General features: G+C 46.4%; 1 protein-coding gene across 1 annotated transcript in view; it reads left to right on the top strand.

The window, feature by feature from the left end:
• The window catches only part of LOC134355871 (uncharacterized), a 71872-nt gene extending 70227 nt beyond the window's left edge, over positions 1-1645 (top strand). The window contains exon 3 of the mRNA XM_063066377.1: positions 187-1645. Coding sequence (XP_062922447.1) covers positions 187-214 — 28 coding nt within the window. The 3' untranslated portion in view covers positions 215-1645. The remainder of the gene's footprint in view (positions 1-186) is intronic.
• The last annotated feature ends 13102 nt before the right edge of the window (positions 1646-14747 follow it).

Below are 14747 nucleotides of genomic sequence, written 5' to 3' on the forward strand. Positions count from 1 at the left end.
CGAAGAAAATGACATGCTCCCCATTCCAGGCAGCTTCCTCGTAATTGTTCCTAATGCAAAGTTGCTATTTACTGCCTTAATGAGGCGGAGCTTAGGAAGACGATTGCGCCTAACCGCGACTCCTTTGCTTGCATTGACAGAAACAGTTCTATTTCTATCTTTAATATCTCTATTTTCCCCTTCCAGGGTTATTTTGAAGACCCTGACCTCTTGAGGAAATGGGACGCGCTCTCGGGGTCTCACGACTGGCCGCTATTCGATATGTCAACGACGCGGCCTAGAAGACTAGCGCGCCTTCCGGGATTTGGTGGCCCCAGGAAGCGAGCGGATACGAGGTCGGTGCTGTCGCAGACAACTGGTGTGTCGTGGGAGACGGAAGATCGAAAGCAGTGAAAGCGGCGAACTGCTTTCCGGCTGTATGTGCGGAGACCCGAGTTCTTTGAGCACAGAGCTCGGAAGAAGCGGTACAACAGACTTTTTAACGCCATAAATCAGCGAGTTGTTTTTTTACGTCTCCCCTCTTGCTGTGAAATGAGGACACCTCTTTTTCTTTTAGGGAGAAAGAGAGGGAGAGAAAGAGCATGTGGTATGTCGAGTTATCGGATGAACGAGTAGCCTTTGGGTACTACAAATCTATATCTTTATTGGTGCCTTGTTGCACGCTTGAGTGCTCAGTGGGATTGCCGTTGTTTTTTTGCTGGTGGGGGGACTGTTGCCTTGTTTCTGCTTATGCGTAAGAGAGGGGAGCTGAGGGGGCTTTGGGGTTCTAACATTTAATTGTCATTTATTCTTTGGGGCACTTCTCTGTTTTCGTGGATGTTTGCGAAGATAAAGAGTGTCAGGATGTATATTGTACACATTTCTCTGACTTTAAATGTACCTATTGAAACCTATTGCATTTTGTCGGAGGGGCGAGCATTCTTTGCAAAATAAATAAATGCGATAGGACTTTACAAAAACTATACATAACAAACATACAGTGTCATGCAAAAGTTTGGGCACCGCTGGTCGAAATTTCTATTACTGCGAATTACTAAATGAGTAAAAGATGAACTGATTTCCAAAAGGCATGAAGTTAAAGATGACACATTTCTTTAATATTTTAAGCAAGAAAATGGCCGATGGAGTTTAATACAGACAAGTGTGAGGTATTGCACGTTGGAAGGACAAACCAAGGTAGACCATACCGGGTTAATGGTAAGGCACTGAGGAGTGCAGTGGAACAGAGGGATCTGGGAATACAGATACAAAATTCCCTAAAAGTGGTGTCACAGGTAGATAGGGTTGTAAAGAGAGCTTTTGGTACATTGGCCTTTATTAATCAAAGTATTGAGTATAAGAGCTGGAATGTTATGATGAGGTTGTATAAGGCATTGGTGAGGCCGAATCTGGAGTATTGTGTTCAGTTTTGGTCACCAAATTACAGGGAGGATATAAATAAGGTTGAAAGAGTGCAGAGAAGGTTTACAAGGATGTTGCCGGGACTTGAGAGACTCAGTTACAGAGAAAAGTTGAATAGGTTTGCATTTTATTCCCTGGAGCATAGAAGAATGAGGGGAGATTTGATAGAGGTATATAAAATTATGACGGGTATAGACAGAATGAATGCAAGCAGGCTTTTTCCACTGAGGGAAGGGGAGAAAAAAATCAGAGGACATGGGTTAAGGGTGAGGGGGGAAAAGTTTAAAGGGAACATTGGGGGGGGAGCTTCTTCACAGAGAGTGGTGGGAGTATGGAATAAGCTGCCAGACGAGGTGGTAAATGTGGGTTTTCTTTTAACATTTAAGAATAAATTGGACAGATACATGGATGGAAGATGTATGGAGGGATATGGTCCGTGTGCAGGTCAGTGGGAAGAGGCAGAAAATGGTTCGGCCCGTTTCTGTGCTGTAGTTTTTCTATGGTTTCTTTTCGTTCATTCGAATAACCAATTCCCAATTCACGTCGTTACATTGCTGCCAATTCTACGAGCTCCAGGTTGTTGACCAATATCACGTAAAAGGCTTACTGAAAGCCTTCTGAGAATTTCAACACCACCGCAAATTCACTGGGTTCCATTTGACAAGCCACATCCTAACGAAGTTCAATTGGCGATTCAAGCAAAAACGTATTTTCCTAATTAAATTCCGCTCAATCCTATTTCACAGCAGTTGTGTTTTTCATTCTTATGGTCGTTTTATCAATTCCACTTCTTACGCAAAGCTAGCAAGTCCTGATGAAGGGTCTCGGCCTGAAACGCCGGCTGTTTTCCATGGATGCTGCCTGGCCTGCTGATTACCTCCAGTATTTTCTGTGTGTCAGCAATTTCAGTGACCCGTCAGTTGTTTCTATTGTTTTATCCGCCTGTCGTTATCAATGTGGAAAAACACCAGCTAATATAGATAGATAGACAGATAGATAGATACGTACTTTATTAATCCCGAGGGAAATTTGGTTTCGTTACAGCCGCACCAACCAAGAATAGAGCGTAAATATAGCAATACAAAAACCACAAACAATCAAACAACAAAATGCAAACTATGCCAGATGGAAAATAAGTCCAGGACCAGTCTATTGGCTGAGGGTGTCTGACTCTCCACGGGAGGTGCTGCAAGTTCGATGGCCACAGGCAGGAACGACCTCCCGTGCCGCCCAGTGTTGTATCACATGTTACTTAATGATCCTGTTTGCTGTTAACTGGTTTGTAGACCGGATATTGAACTGTTTGCTGTTGGGCTCTGGCCATATTCCACGGAGATACAACACTGGACAACAATAACTAGAGACCAGGCTATTCTGGACTGGGTTTTGAGCAATGAGGAAGGGTTAATTAGCAATCTTGTCGTGAGAGGCCCCTTGGGTAAGAGTGACCATAATATGGTGGAATTCTTGATTAAGATGGACAGTGACATAGTTAATTCAGAAACAAAGGTTCTGAACTTAAAGAGGGGTAACTTTGAAGGTATGAGACGTGAATTAGCTAAGATAGACTGGCAAATGACACTTAAAGGATTGACGGTGGATATGCAACGGCAAGCATTTAAAGGTTGCATGGATGAACTACAACAATTGTTCATCCCAGTTTGGCCAAAGAATAAATCAAGGAAGGTAGTGCACCCGTGGCTGACAAGAGAAATTAGGGATAGTATCAATTCCAAAGAAGAAGCATACAAATTAGCCAGAGAAAGTGACTCACCTGAGGACTGGGAGAAATTCAGAGTTCAGCAGAGGAGGGCAAAGGGCTTAATTAGGAAGGGGAAAAAAGATTATGAGAGAAAACTGGCAGGGAACATAAAAACGGACTGTAAAAGCTTTTATAGATATGTAAAAAGGAAAAGACTGGTAAAGACAAATGTAGGTCCCCTGCAGACAGAAACAGGTGAATTGATTATGGGGAGCAAGGACATGGCAGACCAATTGAATAATTACTTTGGTTCTGTCTTCACTAAGGAGGACATAAGTAATCTTCCAGAAATAGTAAGGGACAGAGGGTACAGTGAGATGGAGGAACTGAGCGAAATACATGTTAGTACGGAAGTAGTGTTAGGTAAATTGAAGGGATTGAAGGCAGATAAATCCCCAGGGCCAGATGGTCTGCATCCTAGAGTGCTTAAGGAAGTAGCCCAAGAAATAGTGGATGCATTGGTGATAATTTTTCAAAACTCGTTAGATTCTGGACTAGTTCCTGAGGATTGGAGGGTGGCTAATTTTACCCCACTTTTTAAAAAAGGAGGGAGAGAGAAACCGGGGAATTATAGGCCGGTTAGCCTAACGTCGGTGGTGGGGAAACTGCTGTAGTCAGTTATCAAGGATGTGATAACAGCACATTTGGAAAGCGGTGAAATGATCGGACAAAGTCAGCATGGATTTGTGAAAGGAAAATCATGTCTGACGAACCTCATAGAATTTTTTGAGGATATAACCAGTAGAGTGGATAGGGGAGAACCAGTGGATGTGGTATATTTGGATTTTCAAAAGGCTTTTGACAAGGTCCCACACAGGAGATTAGTGTGCAAACTTAAGGCACACGGTATTGCGGGTAAGGTATTGGTGTGGGTGGAGAATTGGTTAGCAGACAGGAAGCAAAGAGTGGGAATAAACGGGACCTTTTCAGAATGGCACGCGGTGACGAGTGGGGTACCGCAAGGCTCAGTGCTGGGACCCCAGTTGTTTACAATATATATTAATGACTTGGATGAGGGAATTAAATGCAGCATCTCCAAGTTTGCGGATGACACGAAGCTGGGTGGCAGTGTTAGCTGTGAGGAGGATGCTAAGAGGATGCAGGGTGACTTGGATAGGTTGGGTGAGTGGGCAAATTCATGGCAGATGCAATTTAATGTGGATAAATGTGAAGTTATCCACTTTGGTGGCAAAAATAGGAAAACAGATTATTATCTGAATGGTGGCCGATTAGGAAAAGGGGAGGTGCAACGAGATCTGGGTGTCATTATACACCAGTCATTGAAAGTGGGCATGCAGGTACAGCAGGCGGTGAAAAAGGCAAATGGTATGCTGGCATTTATAGTGAGAGGATTCGAGTATAGGAGCAGGGAGGTACTACTGCAGTTGTACAAGGCCTTGGTGAGACCACACCTGGAGTATTGTGTGCAGTTTTGGTCCCCTAATCTGAGGAAAGACATCCTTGCCATAGAGGGAGTACAAAGAAGGTTCACCAGATTGATTCCTGGGATGGCAGGACTTTCATATGAAGAAAGACTGGATGAACTGGGCTTGTACTCGTTGGAATTTAGAAGATTGAGGGGGGATCTGATTGAAACGTATAAGATCCTAAAGGGATTGGACAGGCTAGATGCAGGAAGATTTTTCCCGATGTTGGGGAAGTCCAGAACGAGGGGCCATGGTTTGAGGATAGAGGGGAAGCCTTTTAGGACCGAGATTAGGAAAAACTTCTTCACACAGAGAGTGGTGAATCTATGGAATTCTCTGCCACAGGAAACAGTTGAGGCCAGTTCATTGGCTATATTTAAGAGGGAGTTAGATATGGCCCTTGTGGCTACGGGGGTCAGGGGGTATGGAGGGAAGGCTGGGGCGGGGTTCTGAGTTGGATGATCAGCCATGATCATACTGAATAGCGATGCAGGCTCGAGGGGCCGAATGGCCTACTCCTGCACCTATTTTCTATGTTTCTATATATATGATTTATATTTATAATGTTTTTATGACGTTTTTCTCCGGTCGGTTACGGATGATATCTTTGGTCAAATTGTAATTCCTCTTTGATGGAGGCACAAAATGGCCTCAATAGTACAGAGCGGCGATTGCACAGGGCGTTGGATAATCATTACAGCGATACGGCCCAAATGGAAACTGGATCGCTTTCTAAGGAGTCTGTGCTAATACAGGGCAGTAGTCCCCTCACCTCAGACTTTTTTTCTGGATTATACCCGCTTCATTTCCAATCCTCGGGAAGGATCTCGGTCGGCATATTCGACAATGTTCATAGATATTGGCTGTCGATCCGTACCGACCATCCCTAGGGGAGCTCGCTGCGTCCGTACATCACAGTAGAAGCCCAGCTGTGATCGGCTCCATTACTCCGCTTCGATTAAATTCGAGAACAAGAGCTAAATCGTCGAGGATGAGTGCAGGTGTTCAGCGCCGAGTGCTTGCGTGTGACCAGACTCGCTCTCTTTCCGATGCGACCATCACGTAACGGCAGGTTCCGGAGCAATTGTTGCCCTGCAGTCATCGGGTTCCTGGTCGGGCTTCACTCGCCCCAGCGCTAAACAGGTCTCTGCAGCTCATGTTTCATGTGTTTTTGCACTTTTAAAAAAACTATTTAAGCCATTTGATCAAGGCCCTTCGGCTCTGAACTGCTGCTGCAGACGCGCTCCGCAATTAACTGCATTTGCCTCAGCGCTGAACTGGTTTCAAGACTGCGTACTCACTTTCGGGGACTCTGCAGTTCATGTCTGTGTCTTATTTGCTAACATTATATTGTTTTCACGATTTATTCCTTTTCACACATTGGGTGATTGATGCTTTTCTTCTGTGGCGTCTTTCAATGGGTCCTAATTAGATTATTTGTTTTGTGGTTCCCTATAAGAAGATGAGTTTCAGGTTTGTATACAACATAAATATTTGGTAGTGCATCTACTTTAAGCTTTGAATGTTGCCTGAATTCCTCCGGCATTATATTTGTTTTGCTCAAGATGTATAGCTTCTTTCCTACCTCTTGTGTTTATGGATATCGATTTGCAAAGGTTTTGATTGAGATAGATATTTCATGGAATTCTTTTTTTTTCCCCTGAGACTTATATACCGGGAGATTGACAAAGAATTGAGCAAAATACATGTGGAAAGGAGTATTATCTTTGTGGTCGAATACTCACGAGCAGTAACGCATGGACTTTCAAAAACACGATTATTTTTCAGCGGATGTCCGAATATTTAAAATGGTCTCAAATATGATCTATTTTACCTGTTCTTATTTTCTCTACACACAGCAAATGTGGTGACGATTGTGATCCTATCTCGGCGGAAGTGCGGTGTTTCAAACTATGTCTCTTTATACCCTTTGGCTATGGCCGCGGCTGACCTATACGTTATTTTTTTTTCGATCTGATACTCAGCCAAATTCCGATTCTGTATAGCAGGCAGTTTGCTTTCATGTATTCCATCCCTCTGTGTAATATGCACGCCGTTCTTTATGCATCTACCGACTGTTCGGTTTGCTTCACCGTCGCTTTCACATTCGATCGAAATGTGGCTATCGGTTACTCGAAACTGAAAAGCAAATACTGCATTGCGAGAACGGCGGCCGTGGTTTTGGCAGCAGTGATTGTGTTGAGCTGTTTGAAGAATATTTTCTAGTATTTTATGCTGACGGGCCAATAACTTCTTCTGCAGGACCCTTGGTTCTGTCGTGAAAGGGAGGGAGTGCTGGATTCAACGACCTGGGGAGGAATTGAGATCCTTTATTATTTCCTCACGCCAGTGGTCCCATTTGAAAGTTGCTGGTGAACGCAGCAGGCCAGGCAGCATCTCTAGGAAGAGGTACAGTCGACGTTTCAGGCCGAGACCCTTCGAAGATCCTGACGAAGGGTCTCGGCCTGAAACGTCGACTGCACCTCTTCCGAAAGATGCTGCCTGGCCTGCTGCGTTCACCAGCAACTTTGATGTGTGTTGCTCGAATTTCCAGCATCTGCAGAATTCCTGTTGTTAGTGGTCCCATTTGTGTTGGTTCTGCTACTCAATGCTTCAATAATCCAACACGTTTTAGCAGCCAGCGCTGCCCGCGAGAGGCTCAAGATTATGAGATGTGGCGAGTGTCCTAAAGACCCAGAGATGGAGAGCCGAAGGAAATCCCTCATTTTCCTGCTGGTCATCTCGGGTAATTTCATATTCTTATGGGCGCTGTATACAGTGTATTATATTCGGTACAGATTATATTGTTTGAATTTGGTGTCTACAAATCTAGCCACTTTCCGGCAAGAACTGGGCTTGATGCTGAAGATCCTGAGTTGCTGCACAAATCCTTTACGCCATGATGCAGAATAAGTTCAGCGATCAGCTGAAAGCTGATCTGAAATCGGCGATGGCACTGATCGCAAAGTGCATCCAGTGTAAAAGAAGCTGAGGAAACTTCGAGGATATCTCTCGTGACCCATATGACCGTCATAATTCATAAACAGGGTGTGAAAATGTTTCTCTAGTGAGGCTCCGTGCTGTCGCTGTGCCCCAAGGATTGTTCCATCATCTCCCCTCACGCTTCCTGCTCCGCTGCGACTCCACTGCAACCCCGATTTAATGAGATTAGGGCCGACTTTCACTTCAAATCCGCGGGCCACCTCAAAGTAAACACGCTCCTCCATCCGGTGCGCCAATTAGTGTAGAATAAAACATAATACAGTATAACATGCTTATACAAATAAAGATTTTCAACAGCGCTTCTCAGAACCATATGCTCTCTCCAGGGTATGCATCGAATTACTACTGAAGTAATAAACACGTGCGGTGTCTCAGAAATAAAAAAAATACTTTAAATCACGGACATTAAAGAGCAGATAGTTATTTGGTTCACATGTCTGGAAAACCAGAACAAATCCAATAAGTGACGCAGAAAAACCACTTTCTCAGAATCCAGAATCTCAGATCCATAAAACGATAGAAATTAACACAACAGACTAGTCCATAACAAAGATTCAAAGTACATTTATTAATAAAGAATGTGCGGGTCTGCATAACAGAATTCTGAGATTCGTCATTCCACACGCAGACACGAAGCAAAGAAACAGTATGGAACCAGTTCACAGAAAACATCAAAAACCCACCGTGAAAAAAAAATTATACAAACGGGAAAAAGCGAGTGAACAACACATAGAATATCAAACATCAACCCGCAGTACAGGACTACTCAATTTGGTTCATTCAGTTCCCCGCCGCACAGCTAGCCGACTGCGGACCTCAAAGACACTCTTCCACGAAGTGCCCGATTAAAATGCTCATGAACATTTAAAAAAGAGAATAACCAGTGTCCGCAAGCACATGCACCATGTACTTCAAAGTCCCCCGAAATTTGTCCCCAGCGAGGAGCCTACGAGATCAGACCTTGCAAGGTAGAACCCAAGACTTCTGCACTTTCCTCGGACAGTAGCTAGGAAAAGGAAATGATAAAATCTTAACTATAAAGAGACGAACATCGCACTATTATCCAAACTTTCAGAATGAAAATCGTATAAAGCATCTTATGTTTTCTCAGAATAATCTTCAGCCACAGGATTACAGATGACACGGGTCTTCAACATAAATCCATCAGAAAGCCTTTGAGAGCTGTGACTGCAATGACAATCTCTTTAGACAAACGGTCTTATCCTCCGAATTTACCGAGATTGACCAATTATTCAGCACATAAAGACCAGGAAATGCTTTGGAATTGCTTAATGTCATTGAACCACATAAACAAAGAAACACCCTCAAACTAAGCCAGAACTTTAATCACATAAATGTCTTCAAATCTTCCAGCAATGCCTGGAAATGAACTATTGCAGCAGAGTGCAAAAACAAATCTCAGGATGGCAGAACACTCCAAAGCAGTTTTTCAAACTAGGCTTGTTAATCTAGTCCAAATTACACAATCCAAAATAAAACAATGCCAAATCTCAGATCCAGGAATACTGAAATGGTTTTCTGTCGTCAGGATAGCGAAGCATCTACCGTCCTCTTAATATTTCAAAGCTCTTTATCGTCTCGAATTATCCCATGAGCTTACACCAATGAACTAGTTCAAAATACCAGACCAACTGAAATGAAAGAAACGTAGCTCAAATACTTCTCAGCCACGGAGGGCTCGTCCACTTATAATACCGGTGGAAGTCAGACACAGGAAAGGAGCAATCCCTCATTGGTCGTGTTCTATCACCTCCCCATGGGAACAAAGACATTGAGAAGACACCATGAGGAAGTCGCAATGGCGGGGGTTTGGGAACAAGGGCGGACCCAAATGCAGACATCTTGTGAGGTCAATTAAATTTAGTTTATTGTTCGATATCTGGAGAGCTAGGTAGGAGCAGGAGTAGCGAACTGGTCAAGGACTGAGGACTATGCCTAGACTGGGACCAAGGGTCTGGGCTAGAACTCGGAATCGGATCCCAGAACTAGAGGAGACATGAAGAGGCTAGGGTATGGACTCCGAGCCCGAGACTGGGCAAGGACCCAGTACCTGGGTCTTGCCTCGGGCTCGGACCCCAGAACCAGGCAAGGACGTGACATGGGCTAGGGAGAGGAGGGACATGAAAACAGAGCCTCGACTCGGGAGAGCAGGTACATGGAACCATAGACACATACACAGAACAGAGAGCCGGGACCCCTCCTTGGGTACAGAACATAGGGGTGGGACTCACACACAGAACAGAGAGCCGGTACCCCTCCTTGGGTACAGGACATAGGGCCGGGACTCTTGAGCCTCCGCGGGGCAACGGCGAGACGGCCTGAGTTACCCCACGGAGGCGAGGACAAGACAAGACCAACACGAATGAACACCAGACAGTACTTATCGAGCTCCGGCGATGGAACTAGACTGAAGTGCAGGCGGGGGCTGTAGATGAGGGCTAGAGGCGAGAGGGGCAGAGAAGGGATTCACACAAGGGGGTAGGACAGGAATCACAGACCGCCAGGACTTGACTTAGAACTGGGAAGCCGCCAGGCACAGGACTTGACTTGCTGCTTGAATGCCCCCGGAGCCAGGACTTGACTTGAAGCCTCCGGGTAGTGGCGAGCTCTCGTTTCGGCCCGGGAACAGTAAACAGCGGTTCTTGATTCCCTCCGGCGGGTAAACCCACCTCGGTTAGGAAACATTGCAGGCTCGCTTTGGCGAGGTAACTGGACAGGGTTGCTCCGGTGAGGAGAGGCACTCGCTTCGGAAGAGACTAGGCTTGCTGCGGCCAGATGACACTGGCACGCCGTAGCTTTGATAACTTTGCAGACGCTCTCGCACCGAACGGCTGAAAGCCGGAGACTATAAACTACCGGTTCAGCCGAGTGTTAATTTCCTCTAATCACCAAAGTCGAGGGACATGGGAAAACAGGGAATCAATGGTCCGGATCGTAACATAAACAAGGTAAATTTAAAGGGGCCCCGATCCGGACCATGACAGAGGGAGATTTTGGAATGGAATGTAACCCTGACCGGGCTCGTATGGAGACGGCTCAGTAGCCGGCTCTGCGAGCAGCCTCGAGACTCCGTGCTGAGAAGCCCACCTCTCATGATCAAAATACCTCTCGGGTCGGTATGTTCTGGGGTTCAACCAAACAGGAATGCCGTGATGTTCCGAGTAATGAAACCTCGATTTGGGTGAATGCTGTGTAAATACTGCCCATACACCATTGTCGATCGGCAGGAATTAACAGTCTACATCGCATACAGTAACAAAGAAAGTATATTTACAAACATTCAGCTTTATTGTACAGTTAGGAGGAAAAATAAAAGGAAAAAAGGACCGATTACAGTTAACTCAATCTAAATGTGAAGCTCATCTTGAAGTTATCCTTTTTTATTCACGCGCTGGACCCACCGTCTGCGTGAACGCAAACACCGCCTTCCGAACATTGCTCAAAACCCATCTCGAATAAACGGGCGCTCCCTTGCGAGGTGTGGCCTCCATTCTTGCAGCCATTCATCTGACTTCGTGCAAGGGGGTTGCTCCTTCTCACGGCACCCACAGCCACCTCCCATCCTCCCCCCATCCCCCCCCACCCCCTCCCTCCGTCCTCTCCGCAGCTCCCACCAAAAAATCCTGCGAAAATCCTGTCCGTCACAAATCTCACCCCGTCCAGGTCTCTCCAGATCTTTCTCCCAGTTCCATCATCCTGACTGGCTGACACAGTATTCCTAAATTGAACGTCACAGCTCCTTATCTTCCAGCTGGTTACGAAGCTGTATGTTGTTTTGACCTTCGTTAGTCGGGAGACTGAACTCAGGACCAACGAGGGGAATGCTGCAGCGTTATAAAATCATGGTTAGGCCACTCTTGGAGTATTGTGTTCAGATCTGGTCGTCTCATTATAAGACCGGCGTCGAAGGTTTATAAAGGGTGCAGTGGAGGTATACGTTAGTGGGAGGGGAGATAATGAAAAGTTCTGAGGGGCAGGAAAAGCGTGCACTGATCAGAAATAACCAATAGACTTTGTCAGATTTAAGATTTTCCCTGCACAATCAAATAGATCATTTGCAGAAGGCAATAAAGTATTGATCGGCGCAACACTCACAACACGCTGGAGGAACTCAGCAGATCGGGCAGCATCCGTGGAAACGATCAGTCGACGTTTCGGGCCGGAACCCTTTGTCAGAAATGAAGAGGGAAGGGGCAGAGGCCCTATAAAGAAGGTGGGGGAGGGTGGGAAGGAGAAGGCTGGTAGGTTCCAGGTGAAAAACCAGTAAGGGGACAGATAAAGGGGTGGGGGAGGGGAAGCAGGGAGATGATAGGCAGTAAAGGTGAAGAAGGAATAGGGGAAATCACAATGGGTAGTAGAAGGAGGTAGAACCATGAGGGAGATAATAGGCAGCTGGGGGATCGGGTAGAGTGAAATAGGGATAGGGGAAGGGAGGAGGAGGTAATTACCGGAAGTTGGAGAATTCTATGTTCATACCAAGGGGCTGGAGACTACCTGGACGGTATTTGAGGTGTTGCTCCTCCAACCTGAGTTTGGCCTCATCATGGCAGTAGAGGAGGCCATGTATGGACATATCCGAATGGGAATGTGAAGCAGAGTTGAAGTGGGTGGCAACCGGGAGATCCTGTCCGTTGTGGCGAACGGAGCAGAGGTGCTCGACAAAGTGGTCCCCCAATCTGCGTCGGGTTTCACCGATGTAGAGGAGGCCGCACCGGGAGCACCGGATGGAATAGATGACCCCAACAGACTCACGAGTGAAGTGTTGCCTCACCTGGAAGGACTGTTTGGGGCCCTGAATGGTGGCAAGAGAGGTGTAGGGACAGGTGTAGCACTTACGCTTACAGGGATAAGTGCCGGATGGGAGATCCGTGGGGAGGGACGTGTGGACCAGGGAGTTGCTGAGGGACCAATCCCTGCGGAAAGCGGAGAGGGGTGGAGATGGAAAGACGTGTTTAGTTATGGGGTCCTGTTGAAGGTGGCGGAAGTTGTGGTGGATAATGTGCTGGATCCGGAGGCTGGTGGGGTGGTAGGTGAGGACAAGGGAACTCTGTTCCTTTTGTGGTGGCGGAAGGATGGGGTGAGGACCGAAGTGTGGGAAATGGAGGAGATGCGTGTGAGGGCATCATTGATGACGGCAGAAGGAAACCACTATCCTTAAAGAAAGAGGACATTTTAGATGTCCTGGAACGGAAATCCTCATGCTGGGAGCACTACATTCTGCACCAAAGCAGTGTGATCCATCTTGACAAGGACAACTTGCATGTTGTCTGAAATCATTGCTTCGAAATAAGAGGAGGTGGATCCAGGTTTTCGTGATTGGATACCGGTAATCGATGATACTACATGGACACTTTATCGTTTGAAATGATTTGGATGTGGATGTAGGGGATCACATCAGTAAATTCGGAGATATCGTGAAGGATGTTGGATGTCTGTAAGGTGGTGATCCCGATCATAGACGCTGTTTCCCTGTGACAACGCTCTGTGTAGATGGGTTCAATGGTGGGGAGGGCTTTACCCGTGATGGACTGGGTCGTATCCGCTACATTTTGTCGTATTGTCCTTTCCAGCGCATTGGTGTTTCTGTACCGGTCTGTGACAGGGAAACCGTGAGCTCCAACCTGTGCTCGTTAGATTCGCTCATTAAAAAGGGCCCTTCTCTTTTTGTTTTCTTTACTAACCCTTCAGTCAAATTCAGAATTATAAAGCTAGATCACTTAATTGTATATGGTACATGGCCTGTTATTTCACGGTACTGATTTAGAACAGGGGAACAAATCACGCAGCATCCACAGAAACAGAAGGTTTTGCACCTGAAATTTCACACGATTGGCGGGGCCAGAAATGGTCTTCTCTCAACTAATGCCGCGGACCGATCCGAGGGGTTACAGGGGCATACAGAGAGAGGGGTGAAGGGGAATGGAAAGACAGGGAGGGGAGTTTAGTGAGAGAGGGGCGTAGGAGATGGAAGGGTTTACAGATACTGGGGCGTGTGAGGGAGGTGGGTGTCACAGAGACGGGGAAATGTAGCAATAAATTGAGTCCATAAAGATGGAGAGGATTAAAGGGGAAGGAGGAAATCACAGAGATTGTGAAAGAGAGGATTACAGAGATTGGAATGGTCGGGTGGAGGTCATTTAGACCAGGTGCTGTGAGTCTGCTAACGGGGTCGAATCCCAAGCGGGGCATTCGGCGAGGAGGGGAGATGGAGAAGGACTCGTTGTTGGTCCCAGGCGGCCGGTGGAGGTGGTCCGAGGGGTCGCAGGGTGAAGAAGAAGGGTCCTGAGCTCCAACTTTTTTTGTGCACGAAGAGATTGAACGTTAATAAGTGTGGCGCCTTTTATTTTCCTTTTATATTTTATTCACTATTAATTATATAGTTCCAGTAATATCTATAAACTGTAAATCATTTAATCGTATCTGGTGTATTGTCTGTTATTTGGGCGGGGTGGGGTACATCACACAGCATCCACACAAACTAATTACCCAGTTTGCCGGGCCGAGGGCTGTTTCCCTCGATGACAGCGAGCCGAGCGACCCTGAGGCTGGCCGGGGGGTCTACAGGTTGTTGATTGGTCGTGGCACCAAAGCTTATGGGAAGAAGGTCGGGAAGTGGGGCTGAGGAAGGGAAAAAGGATCAGCCATGATTGAAAGGTGGATCTAATGGCCTAATTCTGCTACCATGTTTATGGTTGAGGCCAATGTATTCCAGAGGCGTCTCTGGGTTCCACAAAGATTCGTAAGGGTGACCACAACATCTGGGACAGGGGGACGTGGTGGGAACAGTGGATGGATCAGCGGGGAAGAAGGAGTCTGAGATCCAGTTAGTCTACCTTCAACACAAATCCCCCATCCATTCTTCCCATGTTGTCCTTCTCTCCATCCCCACTCCTCCCTCCTATTCCCTCTACCGTCTGCCTCCTATGGACAAGGCAGTTCTGAATCCAAATGGCCTATTCGCCATGGACCCCAGACATCTTAATCTTCTGGATGAGCCGCCCCTGATTGACCCTGTCAATTGCCACATATCCACAGTTCTTCCTTCACCAATCACCCTCGTCACCTCCTTAGAAAACACAATCAGATTAGAGAGACATGATTTGTCCCGTACAGAGACATACCGGCTACATCTC

Source organism: Mobula hypostoma, chromosome 13 (genome assembly GCF_963921235.1).
Source record: "Mobula hypostoma chromosome 13, sMobHyp1.1, whole genome shotgun sequence".
In the NCBI taxonomy this organism is placed as follows: Eukaryota; Metazoa; Chordata; class Chondrichthyes; order Myliobatiformes; family Myliobatidae; genus Mobula; species Mobula hypostoma.